General features: G+C 39.5%; 1 protein-coding gene across 1 annotated transcript in view; it reads right to left on the bottom strand.

Moving 5' to 3' along the window:
• Positions 1-16653, bottom strand: part of LOC150087634 (O-acyltransferase like protein-like) — a 252648-nt gene that overhangs the window by 18711 nt on the left and 217284 nt on the right. The window contains exon 12 of the mRNA XM_090369839.1: positions 6223-6316. Within this exon, the coding sequence (XP_090225965.1) occupies positions 6223-6316 (94 nt within the window). The remainder of the gene's footprint in view (positions 1-6222; positions 6317-16653) is intronic.

The following is a 16653-nucleotide window of genomic DNA, read 5'->3' as shown; positions in this document are numbered from 1 at the left end:
GTAATGGCCGCATGGTGCAAGAAAGCCTATGGCTTATGCTGACCTAAAAAAAAAAAAACCCGAATCCCGAATAAAATGATATATATCAAAAAAAAAATAATAAAATAATAATAATTAATAAAAGAAAAGGAAATTAAACTTATCATCCTATGCGCTTCCCTCACCCGAAGGTATTATCCAGATGAAATTTGAATTTCCCCAAACTGTCAACCTCTACCACCCATGTAGTCACTTATTCCAGTAAATTTATAACTCGCTGGCTAAAATAAAACTTCCTGCAGTCCAATCTAAACATTTCCCCCAGTTCTAGCATCATTTGTAATCTTGAAAATTTCATCCTCATTCATTTTACTGATGCCTTTCAGAGCCTTAAACACCTCAATCAAATTTCCTCTAAGGTGTCTAGTTTCCAAACTCTGCAACTCACATATTCAAAGTCTTTCTTCATAAAGACGCCCTTTTGTCGATCTCACCAGGCGAGTTACCCGTCTTTGCACCCTTTCAAGAATCTCGATGTCTTTCTTTAGGTGCGGTCCCATACTTGAACACAGTATTCCAAGTGTGGTCTAACAAAAGCCTTATATAATGGGATTATCATGTCCCTATCTTTACTTGCAAAAGTTCGATAGATCATCGATAGGACACCATGGGCCTTCCTTGCAACCTGTTTACAATGCTTTGAGAATTTCATGTCTGACCGTATCGTAACACCTAAGTCCCTTTCCTCCAGTACTGGGTTTAGTTGAACTCCACCAAGTGAATAAGTTATTTTGGGATTACTGTTTCCCAGGTGTAATACCTTAAGCTTTGTTGAATTAAAGCATAGCTGCCATTTTTCTGACCATTCCTGAAGTCTATCTAGGTCTCTCTGAAGAAGCTCAGCTTGACAGTGGTCACTAACTACTCTACCAATTTTAACATCATCTGCAAATTTAGACATCACGCCCTCTATCCCTTCATTGATGTCGTTTATGAAAATTAAAAACAACAGTGGTCCTAATACTGATCCTTGGGGAACCCCACTTTTTACATCAACCCAATCTGAGGAATAGCCATTTATCACAACCCTCTGCCCCTGCCCTGAAGCCATCCTGCTATCCATCTAAGAATTTCCCCAGTGATTCAAACCTGTTCTAGCTTATAAAGCAACCGCTCATGTGGGACTGAGTCAAAAGCTTTTCTGAAATCTAAATAAACAATGTCAAAATTATTCCCTAAATCCAGCTCATGAGCGACCCTTTCAAAATAGCGAACCAGATATATTAAACATGATTTATCCCTTTACAAAGCCATGCTGAGTATCCTTGAGAATTTCAATTTGATCCAAATGATCCTGAATTCCACCCTTGATCATTGCCTCCATGGTTTTCCCTACCACTGAAGTCAGACTGACAGGTCGATAATTTCCCACTTCACTCTTAGAGCCACCCATACTCTTAGAGTATGGGAGATACATTGGTACTTTTCCAATCCAAGGGAATCTCCCCAGAGTCTAGTGATGCACGCATAATTACCCTCAATGGTTCAATGCACTCACTTGCCGCCTCTCTTAAGATTATAGGGTATATTCCATCAACTCCAGGAGCCTTACTGGCCTGTAGGCTCGAAAGTTTTTTCATTAAATAATCTTGCGAAATTTCAATATCATTAATTACATATTTTTGAACTTTGCTCCCACAATTTCCCATTGTCACAAAAGGTTTTTCATTGTCGTTGTGGAAGTTCATAGGTTGAATAAATTTAAGGAGGAACTGGATAGGCATTTGGAGGGAATGGTGTGATTTTTTTTTTTTTTTTTTGGCTGATGCTGCATAAGCTCATACATTTGCTTTCTTGCATCACATGCCACTACTACTACTACTACTATTTGTAAATATCGATGCAAAATAACTGTTGAGTTCATCTGCAATGGCAGCTAGTGTATTTAATACTATCCCCTTTCTCTTACGTAAAGGTCCGATTTGGTTTGTCCTACTCTTCTTGGCATTTCTATGTGAAGAATTCCTTATCCTCCCTCTTTGCTCTGTTTGCTAGTGATTTCTCATAAACTGCCTTTGCCTATCGAACCTTTTCTGTGGCTCTATTACAGATCATCTTGTAGCTGTTATAGGCTTCAGTACTTTTTATTGCTCTGTAACCTTTCCATGCCACCTTTTTCTGCTCAAGTAATGTGGCAACTTCACTATTCATCCAGGCGCCTCCGCAGCCAGGTGGGAAGGAGCAGCAGTGCGTAGTACACGCTTCTTGATTCCCTGAGCTTTCTGCATCCTCTGTATTTGGTGGGCACAGGCTGAAACCCCGATCTAATCAAGAAACGTGTGCTACGCACTGCTGCTCCTGCCCACCTGGCTAAAGAGGCACCGAGAGAGAGAGAGAGAGAGAGAGAGAGAGAGAGAATGAAAGTCAGAAGTAGAAGGGAAGGGAATCACCAAGAAAGAGAAGAATGATGATATCCAACTCAGGACCCTGGGTGTGCCAAGCCCATATTCACCAGATGAGAGCCCCTGGGGTTAACTGTATAAATCGAGGCAATGTTAGGTGGGTCAAAAACGGTTAGCTTGGAGGGATTCACAGAATAATAGGTTAACAGTAGCTGCAGGCAGAGGTGGAAATGATTCTTGCACTGCTTCTATTGGAATGAGTAGCCGCCTGGAAAGCCAGTTGTTGGTAATTTCAGGAAAAGCTGGGGGTCATGAGACAAGTAAATACATGGGCTGTGTTAGAGTAACTAAGAGCAAGAACAGGTGCATGTACACCAATCATAGGAGTATAGTAAATAAATCTGATGAATTTGAAGTGCTGGTTAAGACATCCAAGGCGGATATTGTTGGGATATCAGAGATGTGGTGCCAATCAGATATAAGGGATGCAGAATTTGGGGAGTACAATGTGTAAAGAAAGGATAGACAGAATAGAAAGGGAGGAGGGGTTATGCTGTTAGTTAAGAAACATAAAATCTAAGGAAGTGCATCCAGTTGACATAAATGGACAGTGCAATGTTGAGTCAGTTTGATGTGACAAAAGCACTGGGAAAGCAAAAATGAGGGTAGGAGTTTGTTATAGACCTAATGACTCTAATGAGCACAATGAACGATTATATAGAGAAACAAAGTAGGCCAGTAAATCAGAGTGTCTTATAATAGGGGATTTTTAACTTCCCAGATATTGACTGGAACTTGTCAGATGGTCACTCACACACTAGCAAGGCTTTTTTGTGAATTTATTGGCAACAAAAGGAAGTAACACTCTTGATCTGATTATCAGCAGTGATTATTCATGCATTAAGAATTTACAGATAAAGGAACCACTAGGTGGCCAGTGTACTGATGTGGGATTTACTTAAAGATGTAGCTACCATCAGGGATATAGGGAAGAGTTTTTGCTTTCAAAAAGGTCACTACGGTGGTCTCAGAGATTTTTTAGGTTCTATACAGTGGGACCAACTGATCATGTTACAAACAGCAAATTCTAAATGGGAAGTATTCAGGGAAATAATTTTGAAAGCTACTAGGATTTTTGTTCCAACTGAGATACTGCTCTAGGTTCAGGCCCAAATGGATGTCAGATGAACTAATGAGACTCATGGCAGAGAAGAAAAATGTATGGGATGTGCATAAATTGTCACGCGATACAGAGTCCTATGGTAGATACAAGCTAGTCTGTAATCAAGTCACAAAGGAGGTTAGGCAAGCAAAGGCAGATTATAAATCTTTGGCAAAGGATGCAAAGAAAAACAGCAAAGACTTCTATACTTATATAAACTCTAAAAGGAACGGTATGAATCAGATTGGTCCACTTGATATCAATGGTTTGACTGTAGATGGTCTTTCTTAGATTGCTGCCAAACTAAATGAGTATTTTACATCTACATTCACACATGAGGAGTTATTTAAGGGGGAGAGGGCCAGATGTTTCTCAAACTCTAACATAGGGTTAAATGATTTTGTAATAACTGAGAACAAAGTGGAGAAGAAATTGAAGTTAAAGATAAGGAAGGCACCTGCGGTAGATGGTATCTGTCCAGTTATATTAAAGGAGGCAGCAAAGGAAGTAAGCAAACCCTTAGCCATAAATATGAGGGAATTCCATGGGGTCCCAAATGAAGCCCCGAGTCCCCATGCACTGGCAATGTGCAAATGTATCTGCAATTCACAAACGGGGATCAAAGGGTGACACAAGTAATTACAGACCTGTTAGTTTGACTTCTGTTCCAGGAAAAATAATGGAGTCACTGGTTAAAGAAGCATTGTAGGTTAAATAAGACAAGACAGCAGTAATAATTCAGATACAACATGGGTTTGTGAAGGGAAAGTCTTGTCTGACCATTTTGATTGGATACTATGATCTGGTCAGGCCAGGGGCTCACATCTGGTGAGTATGGGCTTGGCACACCCAGGGTCCTGAGCTGGATATCATCATACTTCTCTTTCTTGGTGATTCCCTTTTACTTCTGACTCTCTCTCTCTCTCTCTCTCTCTCTCTCTCTCTCTCTCTCTCTCTCTCTCTCTCTCTCTCGCCTAGTACAGCATAAGCCTCAGACTTCCTTGTACTATATGGCTAATAATAATAATAATGGTCACAAAGGAACTGGATGCAAAAAATAATTTTGATATCATATACTTGGATTTCATGAAAGTTTTTGATACCATTGCACATGGAAGACTACTGTAAAAATTGGAGCAGTATGGCATTAAGGGCAAGTTGCTACAATGGATAAAAGGATCATTGAGTGGCAGAAGACAGAGTGGTGATCAATGGGTACGATTCTACATGGACTAATGTTATTAGTGGAGTCCCTCAGGGTTCGGTGTTGGGCCCATTGTTGTTTTGTATATTTATCAATGATATTAATGAAGGTATATATAAAGCTTGTTATTTGTTATTTGGTTTTTAGGAGCATTAGCAACTAAGGCCATATTGCTCCGGGAATATGCAGTGGTCATTCCCTGACTTTTCCGCATCCTCCGTATTTGGTGGTGACAGGCTCGAACCCCAGTCTAATCAAGAAGCATGTGCTACACACTGCTGCTCCTCCCACCTGGCTATGGAGGCGCCATATATTAAGTTTAATGTCAAAGTTTTCAATGATACAAAGGTTGGCAGGGTTGTTAAAAACAGTACAGTATGCTGCTGCAACAGGATCCGGAAAGGTTGGGGGTAGATAGGCTGAGAAGTGGAAACCGAAGTTTAACATTGACAAATGAAAGTACTGCATATGGGTAGCAGTAACCCAGAGAAATGTACCAACTATGTGGTGTTACATTTGGGGTAGTGGAGAATGAAAGAGACTTGGGGGTAAGCATGCAGTCAGATATGAAGTTTTCTGGGCAGTGAAGACAGGTTGCCAGATTAGGTCATGGGGACTTTTCAGTGATATACAGGAATTTTTCGAGCAAGGATAAGGAGGTGATTATCCTCTTGTATAAGGCAATAGTCTGGCCACACCTTGAATACTGCATACAGGTCTGGAAGCCTCATTTTAGGAAGAATGTTGAGTTACTAGAATGAGTACAGAGAAGGGCAACAAGACTGGTGAAGGGAACAAAGGAGTGCTCTTATGAAAAAAGGCTTACGTTCTGCAAATTGCAGCTTTTGGAGACTAGGCACCTGCAAGATGATCTGATTGAGGTGTATAAAGCCTTGAATGGATTGAGCAGGCTCAATACTGATGGGATTCTTCCTCTTGCTCAGATTACAAACCTGATAGGGCATAGTTTCAAACTGAAGAAAGTTAGTTGTATAATAGATGTACAGAACAGACTTCCATCTATTGTTGTGGAAGTTGAAAGCTTAAATAAATTTAAGGCTGAAGTAGACAAACATTTGGAGTGACCAGTTGGGTGTAATGGGAAGGTTTGTATTGTTTATTTTTTTTTTTTTGGCTGATGCTGTATAAGCTTGCTTTCTTGCAAGCTTATACATTCATCAGCCAAGGGATTGGTATACATGTTCCAAGATGTATACCAATCCCTTGATCATACACACAACTCCTCATGGTGGTCAAGATGTCCAGCCAAGTAACAGAAAGGAGTAGACACAATACTTGTCTGGACATTCTGACCTGACAACGAAGTAGAGTTGTGCATGTGATCAAGCGATTGGTAAAAGATCACAGAATGCAATGCTCTCTATATAGGTAATTATTGCAGAGTAACAGTGTTATCAAAGCATTATCAAAATTTTTCAATAAAAGAAATGTGAAGTGAAAACAGCAAAACTTACCTCAAAAAGAAAAAGGAGTCAACAGAAAAAAAAGCACGAAGTATAGTATGAATAGGAAAGTCATCTAACAATGAGATAAGAGCTCTGGAATTACCTGAAGAAAAAATATATTTATATGTACCACTTAGAAAGTTCTTTTTTTAAATATTAATTGATTTACATCTAATACAGTGCATTGATTTACATCTAATACATATAAAGTTCTTATTTATAGTAAAGTAAAGTTCAATACAGTAAAATGAAGAACAAATCAGATAACCAAATAATTTTTGACCATCGCAAATCATGCAAAATATTTTGCAAAGTTTCATCTTTTAAAACTTATAAACATAAGGGATATCTTCCGTGAATACCCCCCTTATTTTCAGATATTGCAGATATCTTTTTGTAGAGTATGAAAATAATTTTGTAAAATTCAATTCATCAAAACATATTTAAATGTGAAATATTGTCACAGATCAGAGTTTTCACAATCTCAATGATAGTTTAATATCCATCCTACATGTATATTCTTAGAACCACCAGTGAATTCGATTTTTTTTTTTTTTTTTATGAAAACCGCAAATGCAAAAGGTATTAGAACCTATAGTACAGGTAACTCTCATATAACATGGTAATTTGGTTCCTATAAAATCTTGTGTAGTGCAAAACTCTGTTATATGGGGCTAAGAACAAGTACACAAAGGAAGGGGGTTATGTTCCAAAAACCTAACAAAAATACCTCTTTTTTTATAACTATCGGAAACTTCATTTTTATTAAAAATAGTAATAAATGAACAAATGTCTTGCAAACTGATACAAATAGTAATAATAATAGAGGCATGTGATGTAAGAAAGCAAGCATATGAGCTTATGTAGCATCAGCCAAAAAAAAAAAAAAAATATTCACACAACCATTCCCTCTAAAAGATTGTCCAGTTCCTTCTTGAATTAATTTAAGTTATCAACTTCCACAATGACAGATGGAAGTCTGTGCCAGCAATTAACCACCCGCTCGCTAAAGGCAAATTTCTGCACATCTATTCTACAACTGTCTTTCCTCAATTTGAATTTATGCCCCCTTAGGTTCATAATCTGAGCAAGCAAAAGAATCCTCAGAATTCAGCATGCTCAATCCATTCAAGGCCTTATACACCTCAATCAGATCACCTCACAGGTGCCTGGTCTCCAGCTGCTGCAATCTGCAGAACTTAAGCCTCTCTTGGTAAGAGGACCCCTTTGTTCCCCCTCTCCAATCTCTTTGCCCTTTTCTGTACACACTCAAGCAGCTCTACATCCTTTCTAAAATGAGGCCTCCAGACCTGTATGCAGTACTCAAGGCATGGCCTGACCATTGCCTTATACAAAGGGATAATCACCTCCTTTTCCCTGCTATCAAATTCCTGTATATTATAGACAAAACTCCATGAATTGCTCTGGCAGTCTGTCTGCATTGCTCAGAAAACTTCATATCTGATTGCACAATTACTCCCAGGTCTTTTTCATTTTCAACTACCCTAAGTGTAGTACCACACAATTGGTACATTCCTCTTGGGTTACTTTTACCAATGGGAGACGGTCGTGTTCAAAGCCGCTAAGTGGATTTTTTTTATTTGTTGATTTGAAATTATTGTTTTTCTAAAACTTTTGATTTAAATTTAGTAGTATAACATTATTTTGTGATTTTCTGATTAATTTGGTGTATTTATTCTTTACTCGGCCTTGTAATTGCATAAACGTATCGGTAAAGGTTTCCACGTGTTTCAACTCCGCTACCATTCGTAATTTTCCCGCCATTGTGATACGATAGTTATATACCGTACTAGATAGCATTAGTTGAACTTCGTTAGCAGTTAAATTGTACGTTTAAATAAATACATATAACGACTTAGATTACAAACGTAATATAATTAATTATATTTAACATAATTAATAACATAACATAATTAATTATAATTAATTAATAAATTAATAGAATCATGACTCAGACCAGAGCAGCAAAGCAAAAGGCTCAAGCTAATGGAAGTGCTGTGGCTCAGAGCAGAACTGAGGGGGGCAGTTGTCCTCTGACTCACAGCCTTATAAAATGCACTGTTTGCTTGATGTTTGCAGAGCAATCGGGTATGGGACATGATACTGCCAAGGGGGATGTCTTTGTGTGTGCGCGATGCATGGAGTGTATCGATATCAAGCAACAACTCGGCGTTCTTGTGGGCCTATATGAGAGCTTGAAGGACAGGGTGGATGCCCTCGAAGAAACTAAATTGAGGGGCCCATCAAGCTCTCAGCTGCCCACATCAACGCCAGAGCTTGCACTTGGGCATCGCGTGACACAGCGACAACCCCCAAGGCAGAATGCGCTGGTCCCGAAGGAATTAGTAGTTGTTGGTGACTCTATTGTCAGGGAAACGGGGAACATGCTTTGTAAAAAAGATAGGTGGAACAGGACCAGGGTATGTCTGCCAGGGGCAAAGGTTGATGACGTTGTAGAGCAAATATCATCTTTTAAGGGCACAAAAGGTGATATAGTTGTACACGTTGGCACTAATAATATTAAGAGTACGAGACCGGCAGATTTACTTAACAAGTACAGGTCACTGTTGAACAAAAGCCGAGAATTAGGGTTGAATTTGAAAGTGTCTGCAATTCTGCCCAGACACGATAGGAGGGAGTATATGATGAGAGCCTTGTCGATCAATTCGGCCCTGGAAAGATTGTGCAAGGCTCAAGGGGTAGAATTTTTTTCAGCCTGGACTGTACTTGTTAACAGGAGAGATTGCTTCTACAGGGATGGGATACACTTAAATAGAAAGGGTGCAAGAATATTTGCTGATGCTATCGAGGCAGTGTTAGGTGGGTTGGAAAAATGCTAGCTTGGGGGGAGACAAAGACCAATAGATTGACAGTAGCCACTGGCAGAGGTGAAAGAGATTCTTGCACTGCTTCTATTAGAATGAGCAGAAGCCTGGAAAACAAGATGCATGGTATTTCAGAGACTGCTGAGAGTCATTGCGGTACAAGTAAACACATGGGTTGTGTTAGGGTAGCTAAGAATAGAAACAGGTGCAGGTATACTTGCGTGTACACCAATGCTAGGAGTTCAGTAAATAAATTTGATGAATTTGAGGTATTGCTCAAAACATCAAAGGCAGATATTGTTGGGATATCAGAGACGTGGTGTCACACAGATATAAGGGATACAGAACTGCAATTTGGGGAGTACAACGTCTACAGAAAGGATAGACAGGATAGGCAGGGGTGAGGGGTTATGCTATTAGTTAAGAAATACATAAAATCCAAGGAAGTGAAGCCAATGGACATCGCTGGACAGTGCAGTGTCGAGTCAGTTTGGTGTGACATAAGCATTGGGAGATCAAAATTGAGAGTAGGAGTGTGCTATAGGCCTAATGACTCTGATGAGTATAATAAGAAACTGTACAGGGAAATAGAGTTGGCCAGTAAATCAGAGAGTCTTATAATGGGAGATTTTAATTTCCCAGATATTGTTGACTGGAATTTGGGGGCTGGTTACTCACACACTAGCAGGGCTTTTGTGGATTTATTGGATGATTGTTTTCTACATCAGCATGTTCGGGAGGCAACTAGAGGGAGTAATACTCTTGATTTGATTATCAGCAGTGATTCTTCATGCATTAAGAATCTGCAGATAAATGAACCACTAGGTGGCAGTGATCACAGTGTGCTGAAGTGGGATTTACTCAAAGAGGTAACTACCATTAGGGGTAAAGGGAAGGGTTATTGCTTCCGTAAAGGTGACTATGATGGACTGAGACAGTATTTAAATTCTATACAGTGGGACCAACTGATGATGTTACCAACAGCAAATTCAAAATGGGAAGCGTTCAAAGAACTTATCTTGGAAGCTACTAGGCTTTACATACCAACTAAGAAATATTGTTCAAGGTTTAGGCCAAAATGGATGTCAGATGAACTAATGAGGCATATGGCAGAGAAGAAAAATGCATGGGATACTTACAAATTAACACATGACACAGAAGCCTATGATAGATACAAGTTGATATGCAACCAAGTTACAAAGGAGGTTAGGCAGGCGAAGGCAGATTATGAGAAATCCTTGGCAAGGGATGCAAAGAAAAACAGCAAAGAGTTCTTTACTTATGTAAACTCTAGAAGGAAGGGGATGAATCAGATAGGTCCACTTGATATTGATGGGTCAACTGTTGATGATCCTGCTCAGGTAGCTAACAAACTAAATGAATATTTTGCATCGACATTCACACATGAGGAGTTATTCAGCAAGGGGAATGCCAGATGTGTATTCAACTCTAGCAGTAAGCTACAGTTGAAATAACTGGGAGTAAAGTGGAGGAGAAACTGTTGAAGATAAACACAAGAAAGGCACCCGGGGTGGATGGGATCTATCCAGTTATATTAAAGGAGGCAGCAAAGGAAGTAAGCAAACCCTTCGCCATAATTATGAGAGCTTCCTTGGACTCAGGGGAGGTACCCATAGACTGGAAATGTGCAAATGTGACCCCAATTCACAAAGGAGGATCAAAGGCTGACACAAGTAATTATAGACCTGTGAGCTTAACTTCTGTTCCAGGAAAATTAATGGAGGCACTGGTTAAAGAAGCACTGCAGGATCATTTAGACAAGACTTCAGTTATAGCTCAGACACAGCATGGTTTTGTTAAGGGGAAGTCTTGCTTGACCAACTTGATTGGATATTATGATGCAGTCACAAAAGAACTGGATGCAGGGAATAACTTTGATATTATATACTTGGATCTTAGAAAGGCTTTTGATACTGTTGCACATGGAAGACTGCTACACAAATTGGAGCAGTGTGACATTGGAGGCAAATTGCTGCTATGGATAAAGGGGTGGTTGAGGGGGAGAAGACAGAGAGTGGTAATCAATGGACACTGCTCATCGTGGACTAATGTTATTAGTGGAGTCCCTCAGGGTTCAGTGTTGGGTCCATTATTGTTTTCTGTATTTATAAATGATATTGATGATGGTATATCAAGCTTAATGTCCAAGTTTGCAGATGATGCAAAGGTTGGCAGGGTTGTCAAGGACACTACTGACACTATGCTGCTGCAACAGGATCTGGAAAGGTTGAGCAGATGGGCTGAGAGGTGGCAAATGAAGTTTAACATTGACAAATGTAAAGTACTACATATGGGAAACAGCAACCCCAGAGCAACGTATCAACTCTGTGGTACTACACTGACAGTGGTAGAGAATGAAAGGGACTTGGGGGTGGATGTGCAGGCAGATATGAAGTTCTCTGAGCAGTGCAGACGGGCTGCAAGAGTAGCTCATGGAGTATTGTCAATGATATACAGGAATTTTTCCAGCAGGGATAAGGAGGTGATTATTCCATTGTATGGAATAATCGCCACCTGACCATTGAATAATAGTAGTAGTAGTAGTAGTAGCAGTAGTAGTAGTGGCACATGATGCAAGAAAGCAAGTGTAGAAGCTTATGCAGCATCAGCCAAAAAAAAACAAAAAAAAAAAAAAACACACCATTCCCTCCAAATGCCTGTCCAGTTCCTCCTTAAATTTATTTAACCTATCAACTTCCACAACGACAGATGGAAGTTTGTTCCAGCAATTAACCACCCGCTGGCTAAAGGCAAATTTCCGCACATCTATTCTACATCTGTCCTTTCTTAATTTGAACTTATGTCCCCGTAGGTTCGTAATCTGAACAAGTGGAAGGATCCCATCAGAATTCAGCGTGCTCAACCCATTCAAGGCCTTATAGAACTCAATCAGATCACCGCGCAGGTGCCTAGTCTCCAGCCACTGCAATTTGCAGAACTTAAGCCTCTCTTGGTAAGAGTATCCCTTCATTCCCCTCACCAATCGTGTTGCTCTTCTCTGTACACGCTCAAACAAATCTACATCCTTCCTAAAATGAGGCCTCCAGACCTGTACGCAGTACTCAAGACGTGGCCTGACCATTGCCTTATACAGAGGGACAATCACCTCCTTTTCCCTGCTAGCAAAATTCCTATATATCATTGACAAAACCCCATGACCTGCCCTAGCAGCCTGTCTGCATTGCTCAGAAAACTTCATATCTGACTGCACAATTACTCCCAGGTCTTTTTCATTTTCTACCACCTTAAGTGTAGTACCACACAGTTGGTACGTTTCTCTGGGGTTACTTCTACCCATATGCAGTACTTTGCATTTGTCAAGGTTGAACTTCAGTTGCCACTTCTTAGCCCATCTGCCCAATTTATCTAGATCCTGTTGCAGTAGCACACTGCCATTGCTGTCATTAACAACCCTGCCAACCTTTGTGTCATCTGCAAACTTCGACATTAAGCCTTATATACCTTCATCAATATCATTGATAAATACACAAAACAACAGTGGACCCAACACCGAACCCTGTGGGACTCCACTAATAACATTAGTCCACGAAGAGCAGCTCCCATTGATTACCACCCTCTGTCTTCTCCCACTTAACCATCCTTTTATCCATTGTAGCAACTTACCCTTAATACCATTCTGCTCCAATTTGTACAGTAGTCTTCCATGCACAACAGTGTCAAAAGCTTTCCTGAAATCCAAGTATATGATATCAAAATTATTTTTTGCATCCAGTTCCTTTGTGGTCAGGCCACACCTAGAGTACTGTATACAGGTCTGGAGGCCACATTTCAAGAAGGATGTAGAGCTGCTGGAAAGAGTACAGAGAAGGGCAACAAGATTAGTGAATGGAACAAAGGGGTGCTCTTACGAAGAAAGGCTTAAGTTTTGCAAATTACAGTGTCTGGAGACTAGGCACCAGCGAGGTGATCTGATAGAGGTGTATAAAGCCTTGAATGGTTTAAGCATGCTCAATGCTGATGGGATTCTTCCTCTAGCTGAGAAAAATCACCTGAGAAGGCATAAATTCAAATTGAGGAAAGACAGATGTACGATAGATGTGAGGAAATTTGCCTTTAGCCAGCGGGTGGTTGGTTGGTGGAACAGACTTCCATCCCTCGTGGTGGATTTTGATAGCCTAAATAAGTTTAAGGCTCAGCTGGGCAGGTATTTGGAACGAACAGAGGGGTGAAGTGGAAGTGGGTTTTTTTTTTTTTTTTTTTTTTGGCTGATGCTGCATGAGCTTGCTTTTTTGCATCAAATGCCTCTACTAATGCTAATGCTAATGCAATATGCAGTACTTTGCATTTTTCAATGTCAAACTTCAGTTGCCACTTCTCAGCCCATCTGCCCAAATTTTCTCGATCTTGTTGCAGTAGCACGCTGCCATTACTGTCATTAACAATCCTGCCAACCTTTGTACCATATGCAAACTTTGACACTAAGCCTGATATACCTTCATCAACATCATTGATAAATACACAAAATGACAGTGGGCCCAACACCAAACTCTGTGGGATTCCACTAATAACATTAGTGGAGTTATATGTCAGATAATGTACATTCATTTAATTTTCTTCCTCTTCATCGCTGCTAAGCACAATCAAACGAGAAAGTTTTCTCTGTTTCAGAATAACATCACCTTCTGAACTTTCTTCTGCAGCATCTATATTTCATGTATCTTCTGCTCTCTTTAAAAAATCAGTAATCTGGGTTTGTTTGCTTTTGCTTGATAGACCTTTGAATTTTTCATGGTATGAGCTGAACATTTTTGAAGCTCCCTTTTGAACTTTGTGCTCTTTTCAATCAAAGGATCTGTATTCAAAAAATAAGATTCTAATTGCTTGGCTAAGTTTATGCCTTCCCATATGCTGTTTAGTGTAACGTTTGAAAGTTCAGAATTTTCATATGCGCTATCATCCTCTGAACTGATTGGTTTACCTCTGATGCCATTTCAATCAAATCCACTTCACCAGCCTCTTTCTCTATCAGTAATTCTTAAACATCTTCAGTAGTCATATCATCAAAATCTTGCCCTCCTACCGACTTAGCAAGTTCTGTTATCATACTGATTCCGTTTTCTGCCAGTTTGACCATATTTCCTAAATGAACTGACTCTGGCCATAGATTTTTCCAACACGCATTTAATGTTGTTGATAGTTTTACTTCTTTGAGCGATAAAACTATGATTCCAATACAGTCCACAATCGAAAAATGTTTCCATGTCTCCATCACTTCAATAGATTCTTAATCAACTTTTTTCAAAACCCATTGTAACGATTCTCTTGCCTCCATAGCCAGGTGGGAAGGAGCAGCAGTGCATAGCACACACTTCTTGATTAGACCGGGGTTCGAGCCCGTCACCACCAAACACGGAGGATGCAGAAAGGTCAAGGGAATGACCACCGCATATCCCGGAGCAATATGGCCTTAGTTGCTAATGCTCCTAAAAACCAAATAACAAAAACAAACGATTTTCTGATATAATGCCATGATCTAATGGCTGAATTAAGGAAGTTATATTAGGTTAAAAGAATATTACTTCAATGTTTGGATGACTTCAATCTTTTGGATGGCCTGGCATGTTATACAATAGTAATAAAACTTTGAAATCTAGATTTTTCCACAAGTTCAAGAGCAGAACTAACACAGCAATTTCCCAATATTTTTTTTTTTTTTTTTTTATGCATAATGACTATCGAGTCAACAGCCAGGAATCAGAAAAAAAGAATGGAAATGTTGAAAAATTACATCCAACATAATAGCAGGATTTTCCTTGCACAAAAGCTCAAAAATGCCATGTTATGTGAGGTTTGCTGCAATTTATCAATTGTGTTAGAGAGAAACTGCATTGTAGAAGTAGCGTGTTATACGGGGTTGCCTGTACTTGATACTGTGTGTGTGGCTTGAAGGATAGGCAGATGAAAGAAGATACTTGCTGACATTAGAATTCCATAGATTGTAATTTATGTGTGAGGAGTTTGTTCAAGAAACTTGAAGTTGAAGGAATAAATGAGGTAGAAGAAAAGTTGGTTCTGTGAGTTAGAAGTTGGACAGTAAAAGGATACGAACTAGTTGTGGCACATTTTTGGACTGGTCTGGAAGAAAGAGAGGGGGGGAATTATAGAATTCAATTCAAAAGAACAGTGCACTTGGATGTATCTACAGAAAAGGCATGCAGTAGAAACAGAATTTCTTTGAGACAGAGAGTGGAGAGATTTTGTAAAAGATGGTTCATTAATTAACCTAACTGTCCTCTTCTGAATGGAGTCTAGAAGCCTAAGAGAGGTTTTAGGGCCACTACCCCAGATGAGAGAACAATATTCTATAATATTCAAAAGAGAACACTCAGTTTTTTAGATGCAGAGGAAGCAATATTTGTGATGTGCTTATGCTAAGAGAGATTAGAAGTCATGATAATCCTTAAGAGAGAAATCTGATCCTGTCTAGAAAGCTGAGTGTCATCACAGATAAGCAGAGGAGGAGAAGAATACTTTTTGTGAGATATAAGACAGGACTGAGTTTTAGAAAGTAAAACTCAATCCTATCTTTTCAGTGAGACAAAGATAACTAAGTTATCTTTGCCCCACTGGAGCATTACTTGGGGATCAGCATTTAAGGAATTGCTGGTGGATATTCGAGAAGTTGAAGCTGTTTGTGCAAGGCAAGGTTTCTCAAACTAGAGGGTGGAATGCATTATGCTATCATCAGCAAAACTATTGATAGGATTTCCAGTAACTGGAAGGAGGTCATTAATATACAATAGGGAAAAGAGCTTGAGAAAGAATTGAACCTGGGGAACACCAGCATTAGTGGAGCCATTAGAAATAAGAGAACCATCTATCACCCACAGTGAGTAGTCAGAGAGAACACCGAATAACCAATTATAAAAAACAGTTGGAAAACCATAAGATGGGAGCTTATTTAGAAGACCTTTATGCCAAACTTGATCCAAAACCTTTGAAATGTTAAGACCAACTGCTTGAGTTTCACCAAACTTTTCCACTGAATTTATCCATAGATGGATAACATAAGCCAGTATATCACCAATCGATTGACAGATTGACACTGATGGAATCTGCACTGACGATTAGAAAGAGTAGAAGTAAGTGCAATAGGACAATAATTGGATGGGAGAGATTTGTCACCCTTTTCAAGAAGAGGCAGGTTATAAGCAAATTTCCAAGCATAAGGAAAAACATGAGTAGAATAAAAAAGTGTAAAAAGGAGACACAGAACAGGAGTAAGCTAAGGAGCACAGGTTTTGAGAACAAGTCAAGAAATACCATCATAATCTGCTGCCTTTCTTGGCACCAAGGCCAACCAAAATTCTTCTGACATCTGCTTGATGGAAAACTACAGGAGGCATTAAATGGATTGTTTGGTGTTTAACAGCCTTTAGCTGCTGATGCGCCAAAAAACCAACAAGTACAACAGCATTAAATGAAGTGTACTGGGAATGACAGAAGTTGATTACCTAAGATCATTAATACAAGAGTTAGTAAAAAGTAGGATGGTAGCAGGTTGGGTTTATCTTTAGTGGAGGTGGCAATAGAACCATCTGGTTTTAACAGA

This window comes from Mastigoproctus giganteus, chromosome 3 (assembly GCF_048544385.1).
Source record: "Mastigoproctus giganteus isolate SK-2022 chromosome 3, ASM4854438v1, whole genome shotgun sequence".
Classification (NCBI taxonomy): domain Eukaryota; kingdom Metazoa; phylum Arthropoda; class Arachnida; order Uropygi; family Thelyphonidae; genus Mastigoproctus; species Mastigoproctus giganteus.
This window is presented reverse-complemented; position numbering and strand designations above follow the sequence as displayed.